The 17151-nt window shown below is 43.9% G+C and overlaps 1 protein-coding gene across 1 annotated transcript in view; it reads left to right on the top strand.

Moving 5' to 3' along the window:
* The window catches only part of LOC129330427 (fatty-acid amide hydrolase 1-like), a 28092-nt gene that overhangs the window by 4464 nt on the left and 6477 nt on the right, over positions 1 to 17151 (top strand). Inside the window, exons 2-10 of the mRNA XM_054980456.1 lie at positions 1621 to 1734; positions 2355 to 2498; positions 4967 to 5100; positions 6087 to 6293; positions 6702 to 6742; positions 11287 to 11411; positions 12603 to 12728; positions 13029 to 13126; positions 14607 to 14706. Of these exons, the coding sequence (XP_054836431.1) occupies positions 1621 to 1734; positions 2355 to 2498; positions 4967 to 5100; positions 6087 to 6293; positions 6702 to 6742; positions 11287 to 11411; positions 12603 to 12728; positions 13029 to 13126; positions 14607 to 14706 (1089 nt within the window). The remainder of the gene's footprint in view (positions 1 to 1620; positions 1735 to 2354; positions 2499 to 4966; positions 5101 to 6086; positions 6294 to 6701; positions 6743 to 11286; positions 11412 to 12602; positions 12729 to 13028; positions 13127 to 14606; positions 14707 to 17151) is intronic.

The raw sequence follows: 17151 nt of genomic DNA, 5'->3' as shown, positions 1-17151 counted from the left end.
TCTGAGCAGCAATCTCCCTGGCTCTGTAGAGAGGGGAAATCGACAAAGCCTTCGAATCTCTTTTAAAACTCAGCTTCCCGGCTAACATTGCAACTCCCTTCACGTGCTCCTCCTCGTGTAATTTGTCTCTTGTAGCTTGGCTCTCAGACAGCAAAATGAGAATTCTACTTTCCCTCCTCCTCCCACCAACCTATTGTCACTATGTGCCTTTTAAAGAATATCACAAAATGGAAGCACCAGAGGGAGATGTAATGGTACAACCAAATAGAAAAGTCTCCCAATAAGTATTTAATTTTTTATCAAAATTTTTAAGTTGTGAAAAAATGTGTAAAGTCATCAGTGCATATAATAAATAGCAATAAATACAATTAATAAATAGTTCATACAAAGTAGTCAATTACATCCACAACATTAACAGCATAATAGCTCATATCCGTGTAGATGACAAAGTCATTTTGATAAGTAGATGGAACAGTCAATCCACTTGTGTAAAAGGGTATCACCGTCTGGAATCCTCCCGAGGCTCCCACAGAAAGAGGCAACAAGCAAAGTGCAAGGTGTAACCAAATCTTCAGTCTGTCCTAAGACGTATATCTTGTATGGGTGTGGGGCGCTGCCAAGGCAGCCTCCACCTAACAATCTGCTAGTCGCGATTGTTTCGCTATCCAAGCTTTTTCAAGGGCAACGGTATAGTGGTGACTCTTATTCTTACACTGGATGTACCTTCTTCACTTTCGATGGATGCAGAGAGGGAAAGAATGCTGATGCCCTAGATCGAGCCATGAGGAAAGGTCGGATATAAATATTTTTATAATTAAAGAATGATTAAAATTTTAGTGCTGATATTGATGCCTTGTTTGAGTAGACTCTTAATTATTGCACAGAGTACAAACGCAGATATGAATGAGAGGCACACACAAGATCTCAGGGCTAATGCATATCATTGCACCAAATGTAGATAAGGGCGCTTTCAGAAGGTCAGTAATATACAAAAAGAAGATGACCCACTGTTGCAGAATGAAATATGCATCTTAGAAAATCTGTTATCCACAGAGATTATTATTGCTCTGTGAAGTATTTATCAGTCATCTCTTTTGGCACCCATCGATGCTTGCAAAGCAAGTTTCTCCTATGCCCATTTTTCAGATGAAGCCCTGAGAATGAGAGCAGCCAAAGAGCACTTGGTTAACTTATTGCCAGGTCGGGATCTGAGGATCTTCCAGGTCAAAGACCAAACTCAAATCTGTCACTTAAAGCACTTTTCAGCCCTTCTCCTGTTGCTGGTTTGTCCATATCTATAGAATTTATTTTATTTTATTTGTTTATTTGATTTTTATGCCATTTCTCTTCCATTAAGATCTCAAAGCTGGTTCTAAATACACTTCTGATTGATAACAATCGGGGTAACAATCTCATTTAAATCACCTTATGTTCTACAGTGCAAGTGTGATTTGGACCTGGCTCAAATGTTCTGGCCATTGAACAACATTAGTTTGCATGAGGAGATTAAATTCTGGGGTGTTTTCTTCTGGCACTGTTGAAACACATGCATTTACTTTTGTATGTATAGGTTGTGGGAACAACAGTGTGTCACTAAACCATTATGAATTTCTTGTTCAGAATTCAGGCTACCAACCAGCACCAATATTGTCTTTCACCTTGCCTCAGCTGTGTGGGAAACTCAGGGATGGCTCACTCTCACCTGAGAGTGTGTTCTACGCCTACATGGACAAGGTGAGGACTGGTTTCTTTATCAGCAAATCTGAGTAACAATGATGAAGCTAAAGTTGGTTCTTGGTTCCCTGTTTATACTACAAGTATAAATGATATTTAAACTGGTTTGCATTCCAAAATAGACTGGACTCCCCCGAATCATACACTCAGGGTTTTTTTTTCTGGGAAAAGAGGTGGCAGAACTCTCAAGAGGGAAATGAGGAAGAAACACACGGGATTCTTTGAAATCATATTATTTTCAAGCACTATTGCTGAGTATTTTCAAGAGATGCCGAAACTCCATTCCCCCACGTTCCCCCTGAAAAAAAGCCCTGCATACACTCCAAGCTGTGGAGACTCTTCCCTGTGAGCAGGTTTCTTATTCTTTATAGCACATCCCATCTCTGTACAGACTTTTGACTGAGCACCCCTCTAGGGGACAGTCTTCAGAATTTTGGGATTTATGATTTGGAGTAGTCTAAAGCTTATTTGGAGGTGGAGAACTGTTTGCTTTGGCAAAGGCAAACTACACTGTGTGTGTGTGTGTGTGTGTGTGTGTGTGGTGACGGTGATGGTGATGGTGATGGTGACGGTGACGGTGACGGTCTGGACTGAATTCTGCCTTTTTCTTCTTTTCATAGGCCCTGGATGTGACTAGAAAGGTCAACTGTGTGACTGATTATCTGGAAGATAGTGAATCCCAGCTTCTGCATATGAAAAGCCAGGGGAAGAAGGGCTTGCTCTATGGTGTTCCCATCAGCATAAAGGATTCCATTGATTGCAAGGCAAGCCAGAGTTCCTCATGGAATGGGGTGCTGAGTGTTCCTGTAACAAACCAGTAGCTGGTATAAAGCTGTCCTCATAGTCTGTAAGCTCTCTGGCCAGGTACCATCTTTAGATCACAAGCCTGTATTGAGGTGTGCCCATTCACTTTACAAAATTACTGTACAATAATTGTAAAGATATAATAATGGTAAGAGTGGTAGACTAGGACTGAGGAGATGCAGGTTCAAATACCCTCTTAGTCCTGAAGCTCATTGAATGACTCTTAGCTTAACCTACCTTCTAAGATGTTGTGAGGATAAAATATAAATTGGAAGTCTATGTGCACTACCTATAACTCTGTGGAGGAAGGGCAAGGTAAAAATGTGATAGGTAAATGAAGTGTTCTTATGTCCAGTTTCAATTCTTCTCTCTCACTTCTAAATTGACCTGGTCTGGGCTGTAGTAAAGACATTTGAAGAAGGTAAGGTGTACATCATTATGAATTAAGCCATGAACAAGTTCTCATAAAAATTGCTGAGGGAAATCTGCTTTTGATACTATGGAAACTGAAGGAAGAAGGCAGACCTGGCATTGTGCTATGGGCCACTTAACACATTATAAAGTCCTTGTCTCCCTCACATGTCCTATCAAAAAGACTTGTGCTTGGACCTGAGTTCCCAAGCGTGCATGGGTCTGGCTCAAATTAGGACCATAGGGCACAAAGAGAGAGAGAGAGGCCTTAACCTCCCTCCATGCTATTTTCCCTATAGAAAATGGCCCAGAGAAGCCACTGTTTGTCCTGAGGGAGAAACTTACATGTGTGTATATTTCCCTAACAGGAAAAATAGTAGCTCCCCTAGGGTGTTTCAGGTTGGCAAAATTTATTTACGTTATTTATAGACTGGCTTTCTCATTGAGACGCGAGGCAGATTACACAGTGTTGGTCACTACTATGAACAGCTGGTAAGAGGGGGAGACTTAAACTCTTTTCCCTGCATGTCAAGGTCTGAGTCTGAATCAGGCCTGCACGCACCTGGGAATTAAGTTCTGAGCAAGGATGCCCAGAGTTGCATCTGTTAACTGGCTGCATGGGGAACACAAGGACTTCATAGTGTTGGAACAGGCCTCATTTATTTTATTTTATATTTATATTTCAATTTATATACCGCCCATCCCCAGGGGCTCTGGGTGGTGAACAGTTAAAATCGATAAAAACAAGAACTAAAATCAATATACAAACAATAAAACAAATTAACAAAGTGCAGTGGTGGGGAGAACCCTCCCCTACCCCAAAGGTGGGAGGCCGACATGGCACCGCCCCCTTCAATCACCGAATGCCTGGTGGAACAGCTCTGTCTTACAGGCCTGGCGGAACGATAATATGTCCCGCTGGGCCCGGATTTCCATTGACAGAGCCTTCCACCAGGCTGGGGCCAGGACTGAAAAGGCCCTGGCCCTGGTTGAAGCGAGGCGGGCTTCCTTAGGGCCGGGGACCACAAATAAATATTTATTCGCTGATCGAAGCGATCTCCGGGGAATGTACAGGGAGAGGTGGTCCCGAAGATAATCATTGGCTGCTGGGTGGTGTAATAGTTAGTCTGAGTAGGATCTAGTTTAGATCCCCATTTAGCTTCTGCTATGAAACTTATTTGGGTGACTTTGGTGCAGATTCTGTCAGGGTTCTTTGAAGATAAAATAGGGTAAGAAAAATGATGGATTTTGTGGGAAAAGGGCAGGATAAAATGGTGAGAGGTGGATCGGAAACAAATAGTAGGTACAGGTTTGGGATTCTGTTCTGGAGAGTGGTCTACTCCCTCCCCTTGGTGCAGAGACTCCCCCCTTCCCCCAGAGGCCCAGTAGAAAGCCCCCTCTCTTTTACCTCTTCCAAACCCTTTCTTTTTGATGTAGTCTCCTGGAGCTTCAGTTTGAACTAATTTTCATGACAATTTTACTTTTACATGGGAGCTATGTGCTGGAGCTTTGTGTGGTTTCTTTGGCATGGTGATAAGTTTTGTGAATGCATTCACACGTAGCTGTTTTGAACTTTTATGAAAGGCAGGTTTGACTTTAAAAAGCTGGCAAGTACTATGACCAAGACTGCCTTTTCACACCCTAAGGAACTCTTTTAAGAGTGAGTTGTACCCATGACATTGTATTGATTTGTGATCTACTATTGCCTGCTGCACCTTGGCATAAGAATATTCATCTGCACAAGCTGAGGCATGACCTTAAAACATGCCAAAGCATTCACATGACCAGTTACCATAATTTTGAAAAAGTCAACAGTTGTGTGAATGCACTGAGCGTAGTCACTCTGAGCGTAGCAATGCCAGTTTTAACTGATGGATCCATTTCTCCCTAATCTGCAAGATTATTGCTGACCACTCCATTGTGCATTCTTAAGAGATCTGTGACATGTACCAGTATTGTTGCCCAATACTGAATGTCTCTGTAGGAAAGTTGAATTTCTCTTTATGCCCCTCTCCAGGGCCATGACTCCACCCTGGGCTTAGTGAAGCGTCTCCATAAACCAGCAGCAGCAGATGCTGTTGTAGTCCAGGTCTTAAAACAACAAGGAGCAATTCCGTTTGTCAAAACCAACGTTCCTCAATCTCTGCTGAAGTAAGCCTGTAATTTTTTTGCTGTTCTACATATGTAGACATTTGTCTTCATTAGTTTCTTCAGACATCATCAGGTGGGTTTAGTTTAGCTCTCCTATTCCTAATCATGGAACTTGTATGGGAAACTGTAGGATGCCTGAAAGGACTTGTTTCTAGATAAACAGAAAATATACAGACTGTGGCTAGTACAATCCTCAATAATTCATGGGCATGTAACTCATAAAATTTATAACCTTTCAATGAAACATGACAAAACTTCTCCTTGATTGGTTTCTGGAGACAAATTTTTTGGCACATAGAAGCAATAAATGTTCGATGGTGTATTGATGACAGTGGGTAAGGCAAATGGTTTCAATACCTCTAAATTGCTTGCCCTGCCATCAACCAATCAATCTCTCTCGCTCAGATTTGAAACCAGTATATGAATGACAGTGTAGTAATTTCTCCACTTTTGCCAAAGGACAAATGTTTTTGAATGTCTAGTGGTTTCCTTCTCCTGGTAGGACAGTAGAGAGTTTGTTATGCACCCTAATGACCATTATTCTAAGTAAGGGGTGATGAAAACTGTGGTTTCTGGCCTGGCACCATTTTCCTTAATTTGAGAGAGATGATGACTAATTGTCATTTACTCTGTGGTCAGGCAGGCAGCACTCTGCCCATGTTCCAGGGCTGTTTGAGCACTGAAGGTGGGCTTCACACCAAACTCCAGCCCACCCTGTGTTTAAATATTTCCCTGTTGACCAAGAAGTGATTGGAAAGTGTTGCATGGCTTTCCAGCAGTAATAGCGTGTTTTCTTTTTCATCCTCTCCCCCACAACCCCTAATAGTAAAGGTTCAATTGGAGCATGGTGTTTGAACACAACACATGCTCAGATAGCTGGCAGTGTAGCATGGGGTAAGGTTGGGTAGGTAAAACTTCCATCTAAGGGGTAAATGATATGAAATAGCCCTGACTGACTGTTGGTTGCATTCACTCTCTCATTTTAGCTATGACTGCAGCAATCTTATGTTTGGGCAGACAGTGCATCCGATGGATCATACAAAAACCCCAGGCGGTTCTTCAGGAGGAGAAGGTGCCCTTATTAAAAGTGGAGGATCTATCCTTGGCATTGGCACAGATGTAGGAGGGAGCCTCCGCATTCCTGCTGCTTTCTGTGGAATTTGTGGATTCAAAGCCACAGGCAACAGAATCAGGTACTGTACAATGTTAGATTATTAAAAGACCTTGCATAGGCCGAGATACTCAGACTCAACACCTATGAAAACTTGTCTCTGGAAACGGCATGTGGTCTTCACGGCATATGCCCAGGATAAGTATGTAGGCAGGAGCTTCAATAATGGCACAACAAGTAGCTCTAGAAACCCAAGCAGCAAAAATCATTGTTGCATTGTTGTACAGGCAAAAAGCTAGCTCTGAGCTTCCTATATTTGTTTATTTGATGGGGTAAATTAGACCAATGGCTTTTGTTAAGCAGAGTGTCTTAACAGTGCTTGAAGCATCATGTCTGCAGGACCTGAGGATAAATTTCATAGCCACCACTGGTGTTTAAGAACTGGGAACCTAGAGATTATTGCTTAACATTCGTTGTGGTCTCTCCACAGCAAAAGAGGAATTATACCCAGCATTCGTGGGCAAAAATCAGGTGAGAGATATTATTTGCTTGGGTAGAGTAAGGGGGGCAATATATGGCAAATGTGGCAGTGTGGCAATCTCAGCCTGCAATTGCTTACTCTGATTGATCCTAGTGACAAGATCCATTCAGGTTTATCTTTGTAATCTATCTCCCTTGTATCCTGCCCTTATGCCAAAGAGCACAGAATGGCATAGATGGTGATATCCTGTCTTGTACAAAAGTTTTAAATTGAATTATTTTAAAATAGGAAATTCAGGCAGGGAGGATAGCACAAAAGGTCTTGAATAGCAGGAGCGTTAATAATTGGGTGGGGGGGACAAATTTGGAAGTTGATTCTTCATGAACATTGCAGTTTTATTTATTATCCTGATTACCTGATAGGAAGATCAGCTTTTTTCCACATGTGCTGGGGATTGTCTTACATTCAGAGTCATCTTTATCTTTCATCGTCTGTCTTCTGAGCAGTCCAACATTAGGACTGCGCAGGTGCTGGCCAGCTGTGGAGTGATTTTTTTAGCTTCTAGAAGGCTCCTAGGGCACCCCTTTCCCAGCACGGTTTCTCACTGAAACGGTCATGTGCCATGAGGGAAAGGTGCCTGCTTCCTTCAGTTCTACTTTCATCGCCATCAGGAGAGTATGTCTAGCATTTTGGCTCCTAGTTTTTAATTTACCTCAAAGTGTCTTCTTCCATTCTGGTCCATTTTCTTCATAACAACGATAGAATTCTTCATGGCTCAAAGAACTTTAAGAAATGCACCCATTGTTCTATTAAAATGACTCAGCCTGATCAGCGTGAGCTTTGTCTCCTTTGCCTTGAGAAGTCTCATAAAGTTGCCGTTTGCCAACAATGCGAACACTTCACTCCTAAGACCTGCAGCTCTGGGTATCGGAGCTGGACAACGCCCTTTCCCATAGGGCTACCTTAAGTCTCAAAGCACGATTCTGACTCTGAAGAGGAGGAAGCAGCATCCAGGTTTGACCAGATGTCTGAGATAGTTTCGGGGCCTGTTCCAGACGAAATAGTCGAGGGCTCTGCTTCTGCTTTTCCCATAGAGGACTATAGAATGTTCTCTGAGCAGATGCTAAGAATGGCTCAGGTTCTTGAATTGGATGTTTCCTCAGCTAATCCAAAACCCAAGAGCAAAGTTCTTCAATCTCTGTACTCTGATTCTCCTGCAAATATCACCTTTCCAATTCTGAAGGACTTTGTTGATTTGGCCAATACTGTGTGGGAGAAGCCTTCTTCAACCCCAGCCACCTCAAGGAAGGTGGAGAATTTTTACAAGGTCAGACAGGAGGACTGTCTGTGCCTCTTCGCTTACCCTCCCACATCTTGCATGCTTGCGCAAGACGTCCAGTCCTGATACAGACTGGGACTAAGTTGTGCACAATGGGTCACAAATTCTATTCTTCTATGGCTGTAATTTTTTGGATCACCTGTCCATAGTTCAGCATGGCTATCACCTTTGCTTTTTGGAACTTCCACAGCTGACCCAACCAACATCAACCACCGTCTCCTGCCCTTCTGAACTTTAAGTGGCTCTCGATGATCTTTTAGAGAAAGGGGCTATTGAGACTATTCCTGCCTCCAACATTTCCTGAGGTTTTATTCAAAGAATTTTCTAGTTCAGAAAATAGGAGGGGGCTTCAGACTTATCCTAGACCTCCATGCTATTAAGTCTTTTCTCCTATTTGAAAAGTGTTGTGTATTAATGTTAACTGCTGTTATTCAATTATTGGAATTAAATTTGTGGTTTGCTGTATATGATTTAAAGGATACGTATTTTCACATCTCTAACTACCCTGACCATTGCAAGTATCTGCGATTCAAATGTGGTTCTACTTGTTATCAGTATACCACCCTTCCCTTTGGGTTATTGTCTGCCCCAAGGGTCTTTACCAAGTATATGGCGGTAGTGGTAGCGCACCTTAGAGCTCAAAACTGCACCATGTATCCTTACCTCGATGATTGCCTTTTGAAATCTGACCTACACCTGACCTTGCAGACCATGTCTGACTTAGGACTTGTGGTCAATTGGGAAAAGTCTCATCCAACAAATTGCATCCAGTTTATAGGTGCTACTCACAACTCTACAGTTGCTGGGGCCCTTTTAGCAGAGGATGGGGCAATAGCTTTATGCTTCTTGGTCTCCTATTTTCTTTCAAATAGGTTTCAACCAGCCCTCCTGATTCAGAAACTCCTAGGCCTTATGGCCTCTACAACTTCGGTGGTCCCACACCCACGGCTTCGCATGCAACCACTCCAGAATTGGTTTCTCTGGAGGTCTAAGCCTACTATTCATTCTCAGTATCTCCACTTGTCCATCCCCAGATCTGTACTGTCCTTGGTTTGGTGGAAGTCCGCCCAAGAGTCCATTTAGATTCTTACATCCAGAGGAGGACATTACCACTGCTGCCGCTCTAACAGGGTGGGGTGGTTGCTGTGAGGAGTTCTCTGTTCAAGGGTCTTGGTTATCCTCTGAGACCAGACTACATACTAATGTACTGGAGCTCAGGGCCATCCGTTACACCCTTGCTTCTTTTGCAGATCTCACGTGAGGCAAGATTTTTCAGGTGCACACAGACAACACCACACCTATGTATTACCTGAACAAGCAGGATGGAACAGTGCCCCTACATCTCTGTACTGTAGCAACAGTGATATGAGAATGGGCTATTGCCAGCAAGGCATCATTGCATGCCATCTGCATAGCTGGAAATAACAACTCATGGGTAGATGTCCTCAACAGGATGGGCCACAACCCTCACGAATGGTCCATAACGGACAAGTACATCCACCTAATTTTCTGCCTTTGGGGAATGCCAGCAGTAGACATCTTTGACACAGCTGAGTATGCCAAAGCGCTGGCCTTTTGTTCCCTGGCTGGCAGCGACCCTAATCAATGGGGAATGAATTCCAGATCCCGTGGACAGGGGTCCTGCACCATGATGTCAACAGGTTCAAACTAATAGCGTGGCACATCAGCCCCCCACATTGACCTTCTTTGAGGAGGTCACACAGGTCATTCTAAATGCTTGTAAACCCTCCACAAGAGCGCCTTATGCTTACAGTGGGAGTGTTTTTGTGCATAGGTTCTGCACAAGAGATTGTCCCCTTTTTCCAGTCCCTCGCTTGTTATTTTTGAGTATTTATTTGCTATTAAAGCCCCTGTTCTTTCATCCACATCTATTTGGACCCACTTAGCAACCATTTCAGCCTTCTATGATCTGGTTGACAGGAAGACTGCTTTTTCCCATGGTCTCTCCAAGAGTTTCCTTAAAGGACTCCTTAACTTATATTTCCCCTGGCCAACAATTATACCTCTGTGGGACTTGTCATTAATGTTATCCCGTTACCTCCCTTTGAGCCTCTGGGCTCCTGCCCCTTGCACTTGTTGTCCTTCAAGACCTGTTTCCTTGTAGCAATTACATCCACCAGGCATGTTGGAGAACTTGCTGCTGTTAGGGCAGGTTCCCCTTTAACTCAATTTTTTCCTCAGTGGATTGTTCTAAGACCTTTTTACCTAAATTGGTTTCCCAATTCCATTTATCTCAGGTTATTTCCTTGCCCGTTTTCTTTCCCAACCCTAACAATAACACTGAATGCACCCTTCACAACTGGATGTATGTAGAGCGTTACTGTTTTACTTTAAAAGACATCCGCTTTATTTGTCTGTTTTGCTGGTTCTCGAAAGGGTTTTAAGACATCACCCCAGACTTTGTCTTGTTGGATTATGTAATTAAACTATATTACCATCATGCTGCAGTTCGATGTCCTTTTCCTTTGAGGGCCCATTCTATGATGGCTGAAGCATCTTTGGCTGCCTTCTCCAAAGGTGTCTTGCTTTCTGACAATTGTGCAGCCACCACCTAATCCTCTGCTGATACATCTGTCTGACACTACTCTACGGACATTAATGCAAGCAAGAGACTTCAGTAGGACAAGCAGTTCTTCATTATTTACTTAGAGACTCATTCCTACCTCCCAGGTGAGTAGCTTGTTGTTTTCCAAATGTGGGACTACACAGAAGACAGATGAGGAAAACAGGGTTGCACTTACCTGTAACTGTTGTTCATCGATGTCTTCTGTGCAGGCACACATTCCCTCCCTCCTGCCCCGCACTGCTCTCTTATTTAATCTATATGCTTATGCAGCTCAAGAAAACTGATGGAAGCAGGCACCTCTCACTCACGGCATGTGACCATTTTGTCAGGAAACTATGCCAGAGTGGGGCTTTCTAGAAGTGGCTGGCTGCACTTGCGTAGTCCCAATATGTGCCTGCACAGAAGACATCGATGAACAACAGGTACAGGTAAGTGCAACCCTGTTTTCAACTTTACAAAAGTCTTTAAGACAGCTTATAAAATATCTAAAATTAAACTAAACTAAATAAAATGTAACAAATAAGAAACAGAAGCACTGCTAGCTCAGCTAATACTTTGCTTTCTGTGATTGTGACAAGTATCAGCTCTTCACTCTGTTCCTGGAAATACATGTGCAGTTTGGCAGAGCATATCATCAAGGCCTCCATTCTTTCCTTTCTTGATTCCAGCTAGTGCAGGAGTGGGACCCATGTCCAAGGATGTTGACAGCCTTGTTCTATGCCTAAGAGCCCTCCTGTGTGACAAAATGTTCCAGCTGGACCCCACAGTGGCTCCTCTTCCCTTTAATGAGGAGGTGAGAGATTGGGCAGGGATGTGGTTTTGGGAAGAAAACTAGTCCTTTCCCCTGCCACTGTGTTGTGGAAGGTAGGAACAATTAATGTCTTCCTTTACAGTAGTAGGGTTCACATAGCCAAAGGCAAATTGCATCAGATAGCTCTGTGAGTAGTAATCAGAGATAAATTCTCTTTTTAAGCTACTACGATACATTCCCTTCTTCCTGCCCCCCACCTTACAATGAGACTTGTTGAACTGAGAATGCCAGTAGCATTCATCCAATGGTGAATTGCAAGCATTGTATTTAAAATAGTAGCTGAAGGTGGGAGTTGGGGCATCCATGAATTTCTGTCTTGAGAGGATGTGTGTTGAACTAGCAATCTTGTATTCAGATAACCAGAGCAGACAAACTACATCTTACAGGAAGATGTGTGGATACTGCTTGCCCATGTTTACTCCTGCGTGTTCTCTGAGGGGAATTTTTTGTATTACATTTCCCAGCGAACAGCAGCTTGTGAAGGGTGAATGCTAGCACAAAGATATTACATATTAAATAATTTTTCAACTGGAAGTTATCGAGGCAACTCAGGAAGGGACACAGAGCTGTCAGATGATTGTGCCTTATAATGTACTTTGGATGCAGCAGTTCACTCCAGTGATTCTTTGGCAGCCCACACCACCTTCATTATTTCCATAGTAGTTGCTTTCAGCGTTATTTCTAAAGAGCAGGTAATCAGTCTCACTCATCTTTCAAAGGGAATGTTTGCCAGCAGTTTAAGAGTGAGAATGTACGGCCCTTCTAAAAGAAGAATCCATACTTCTTCCTACTACAGAAATCAGGCTTTGAGGTTACAAATATATGAATCAACCTAGCTGGACCGGCTGAGTTTAGAAGGGAAGACAATTTATGTGCCAACTGTAGTATTTTTGATTCTGTATCAACCTGCTTTTTTATCAGCAAGTCAAGTTGGTAGAAGGATGCTTAAGAATTAATTTCCTATTGTTACAGGTTGTCTTATCCAGCCGTAGTTGCTGTTGGCAGGGGGGATGAATTGCCCAAAGCACATTGTTCAGTCACTTTATCACTTGCCTCTTAAGGAGGAATAATTGAAAGGTTAAATGAACTTTGATTTCATGTTTGCCTTTCAAGAGCCTAGTGTGATGAATACTATTTCCAAATTGTTCTTTTTTGCTTCTCTTATTGTTCCAGATGTATTCCAGCTCTCAGCCACTCCGCATAGGATACTATACCACTGATTCCTTTACCATGCCAAGCCCTTCCATGAGGCGGGCTGTTCTGGAAACCAAGCAGCTTTTGGAGAAGGCTGGCCACATGGTATGTCTCCTCTTTCTTCTTCAGCAGTGTCTCTTTTGCTGTCGGGAGGAGCAGAGCTTGAGTGCTGGAAGGGAGGGCAGGGCAGTCATCGTACCAAAGAACAGGTGTTCTTCATAAGTGCCTATCTAAAAAAGAGTTCTGCATCACCACAGGAGGTTTATTGATTTCCTTGTTAACATGCAGCTTTGCTTCTTTGCTTTCTTGAATCATCTGGCAGTATTTGTGGCATTTAAACTGTGTGCTCATAGGGCATAAGAGTGACGCAAATTCTGATCTTATTTTTTTGGATTCCTTTTCTAGCTGGTGCCCTTCAAGCCCTTACATATGGATCATTTTATGTCCACCATTGTTCCAGCGGGGTTGTTTGCAGATGGTGGTGCCACCTTCTTAGAAAGTTTGTAAGTCTTTAAACTCTCTGTGTGTATGAGTGAGAGAGAGAAAAGATGATGATGATGACTTGGTATCAGGCTCTTTTTATATGCAAAGAAATATTCCTCTTCCTCCCTTACTCCTAAAGTTTTTCATCACCCCTAGTGTGCCGGTAAAATGAGACAAATGCTTTGAGTCTTCCAGTGGTGAAAGACCATCTACCTCTAACTGGCAATCTTAAGGCTGTGAATTAACTGAAGCAGCAGGACAGAATGTTGACTTGTGCTGCTGCGGATGAAACAGAATTGTATGAAACTTTTGCTGTTTCCTTGTTATTCCTTTGTGCAATCTTCTGCTGTTCCTATGGCATAGGACACAACACAATACACAATGCCCTTATGGACTTGCCATCCTATCCTGCTTGTGGGTTTCCTAGAAGCTTCTGGCTGGCCACCATTTGGAACAAGCTCTGGACAAAGTATAGGATGACAGTAGGGAACATGGCATTCTGAGGGCAGCAGTGTGATGTTTCATCTCATCTTCAAGGGGAAAGACAGTGAAATCCTAAGAAGAGTTAATCTAGTTTAAGCCCATTGATTTCAGTGGGCTTAGACTTGGGTAACTCTGCTTAGGATTTCACTGCAAAGGACTGTCTAGGACAGCCTCATAACCCATATGGCTGCCCTAGCCTGAGCAACTTTAGTTCAGGCCCATAAGTTTCCACAGATTTGGTTTTGCCTGCCACCCTGAGAATGGAATGAGCAGCTCCTTAATTAACTGCACCTGCAGCCTGTTGTTCCAAAACAGGATGTCCTTGGGTGGAAGGGAGTATCAGCTCCTGTTGCCCTCCCCACGTTCTCATGCTAGCAACACTGTTATCAAAGTGTACCCTGATTGGCTGACAGCCCTAGAAAAGATGGCTCCTCACAGCAGCTCAGAACACTCTCTCAGAACTCTTGAACACACTTTTGTTTACTCTGGCCCCTGACCATCCAATTTGATTGAACAGCATGTGAGAGACTTTGCTCCATGCCAGACCCTACGATGACCAGAGCTGCCTGACATGGTTTTGGACTTTCTTTCTATTCGTGAGTATGAACAACCTGGAAGCTACTTCAGAGAAGGCAAGTTAGCAAGCAAGTTTTATGTCTAGTCAGATGGGTTTTAGTTAAGCTTAGGCAAGCTGTTGTTATTTTCATTGCTTTTTGCTCTGTGCTTTATAGAGTGGATCCTACCTTTCAAACACTCTTCTGAACTCAATAAACAACTTACATTTAAACCTGGGGTCTAGAGTTACTGACCACATGTGTGCAGGTACTCCCAGAATGAACCTGGAGATGGGGAAGTCTCAAAAAGAAAGGACCTAACCATCCAGATGGCTGCTAGGAGTCTCAAGTGGCTGTGCTCAGGGCTTGGGAACAGTGGCTGGGGGCTCTCAGGCCTTTGGACAAGTACTAAGAATATAAGAGGCATTGTGAAGCTTACTGGTCTTGTCTTGTTACCTTTCAGCCAAGGGGAGTCTGAGGATCCCAACATAAAGGAATTGTTGCTTATGGCAAAGTTACCTGGTTGGTTAAGACATTTCCTCTCCTGGATCATCAGATCAATAGTAAGACTTGCCTCTTGCCATTCTCTCTGAATAAGAACCACCAGTGATTGTGGTAGCTACAAAGTTCTGCTAGTTCTTTTTGATACAGAAGTTTTTGTTCTGTTAAACTGGAAACAATTCCAGCGTGCAGCCCCCTTAAGTAATTATATAAGATATCAGTGATACATGCCAATAATTTTCTTCCATTCCCATCTCAAAGGGGTTCTGTCCACTTGGTCTAAAAATAGTTGCTAAATCAAAGGAAAAGAATATTTTTTTCAATATGAAATCTCTTAAGCTGTACAGGAAATAATAAAGCTTTTTTATTTAAACGAGTCGAGTCTAGGTAAAATTGCAAAGGTCTTCATGGAATAATTATTTGGGTGGCCTTAGGAATTGGTATGGGAAGACTCTATGCAGTAGGTTACTCATAGTGGAAGCAGAGAGGGTGGGTAGGGTGGTAGGAGCGCAAGCAGCTGCCCTCCATTGCAACCCACTTGCAAGATTAGTGGGTCCTTGCTCAGTACTGAACCAGACACTTGTTTTTCCATTTTTTCTTCTTTGTCTCCTCTTGTTTGGAGCTGGAAGGGAGACTGCTGGTCGGAACTGGTCAGCAGCCAAGGCATTCCTTTGGTGATTGTACCTAGGGGATGCCTCTAAGCAGGACTTTTTTTCTGGGAAAAGAGGTGGTGGAACTCAGTGGATTGCCCTAGGAGAAAATGGTCACATGGCTGGTGGCCCCGCCCCCTGATCTCCAGACAGAGGGGAGCTTAGATTGCCCTCCACTCCGCTCGGCGCTCCCCTCTGCCTGGAGATCAGGGGGCGGGGCCACCAGCCATGTGACCATTTTTAAGAGGTTCCGGAACTCCGTTCCACTGCGTTCCTGCTGAAAAAAAGCCCTGCCTCTAAGTGCGCTTGAGGACTATGCTTGACATTGAATGATGTGTGCTTCAAAACAAAACACTGCCAGCCTCAAACTGGCAACTACTATAATAGAATAAGGTGCTTTTGTGAGGACTTAAATAATACCTGAACATTTTGAAGGAAGAGGGAGGTACAGTGTACTTCTGTAATTATGGCTTAATGTAGGATCACATGCTTGACATGCAGAAGGATCCCAGTTCTATTTCTGGCCTTTTCAGTTAAAGAATCTCAGATGGCAGGTGTTGGAAAAGACCATCTGTGGCTCAGACTCTGAGATGAGAGCAAATAATAATGGGCTAAATGGATCATGGAACAAGGCAGCTTTAAGTGTTCAAGTAAAGAATGTTTGAACTATGGGGAGAGGGGTATAAAGTGTGTGTGTGTGTGTGTGTGTGTGTGTGTGTGTGTGTGTGTGTGTGTGGTTTGAACTGGGTATAGTGGGAGCTGCCAGGGCCTGTGGCATCTGGTGGGTCCCACTGCTTCCAGCTTCCTACATTTGCATCTCCTCTAATGCCAATACTCAGACACTTCAGCTGTCTGCTTGTGAGTGCTTTGTCACCTCTGCTCCCATTCTGCCTAGCGCTGCTGGAGAAGGGCATGGTGGTGGTGTACAAAGCATCAACATTCCTGGTGGCCATGGAAGTGGCACTGCTAGCTGCTCCTACCACCCAGCACCATTGAGGAAAGGACATGCAGGCACTGTTGGCAGCTGTGGCTGGTGATGAGAGAGTTTGCAAGTGGGCGAAGGAAGGTTGCACAAACAGGTGGGGGCACATGGGTGGGAGGACATGAAGAGGACCCTAATAAAGGGCATGGTAAGCCCCTGAGCACTCTACCCAAGGGCTTCCCTCCCAAACCTGGAACCAACCCTGAAATAATAGAGTGCTATTAGGGGTCGGGTTGACAGGTCCCCCGACCCCCTCCCCCAGCGGGAGGTCAAAAGCCTGGCACCTACCTTTTGGCTTCCCCCTCATATGCGTTGTACGCACACGCTTCCAGCCTGTGCGATGATGTCACTTTTGGGAAGTGACATCATCGCATGGGTCACATGGTGCCCTGGGAGCGCTCCTCAGGGGGCTGCTGCAGAGTGCGGGAGCACTACTGCGTTCCGAATCAGCCCAAATTGAGCTGCTACAACACCCAGGAGCCTACCCTGGGAGGCACATTCCCCCCACCCACCAGCCATGTAAGCGGGGGTGGAGGTTGGGAGCAGGGAATCCCCTGCCCCCAGGGGGGAACTGGCAACCCTACTTAAGGGGGGGATGTGTACAGTTACCCTGCAAATGAGGTTAGAGGCAGGGTAAGTTTATCTTCCCCACATCTTCACTTCTTAATGTCATACTTACTTGTCGCAAATCCAATTCCCCATGGCAGGCTGTCCTCCTTATTTTGTATTTTTAAATAAATTAAAACGCCAAGCATTTTGCAAGTCTATCTGATTGCTAGGGTGAGAAAACCGTGATTCTGTGCCTATGGATTCCTGAGAATCATTGGCTCCTGCCAATTTCAAAGCAACATATCAACAAAGACATTATTGATATC

Source organism: Eublepharis macularius, chromosome 5, assembly GCF_028583425.1.
Source record: "Eublepharis macularius isolate TG4126 chromosome 5, MPM_Emac_v1.0, whole genome shotgun sequence".
Lineage (NCBI taxonomy): Eukaryota > Metazoa > Chordata > Lepidosauria > Squamata > Eublepharidae > Eublepharis > Eublepharis macularius.
The sequence above is the reverse complement of the archived record's forward strand: the minus strand, read 5'-3'. Positions and strand labels throughout refer to the sequence as shown.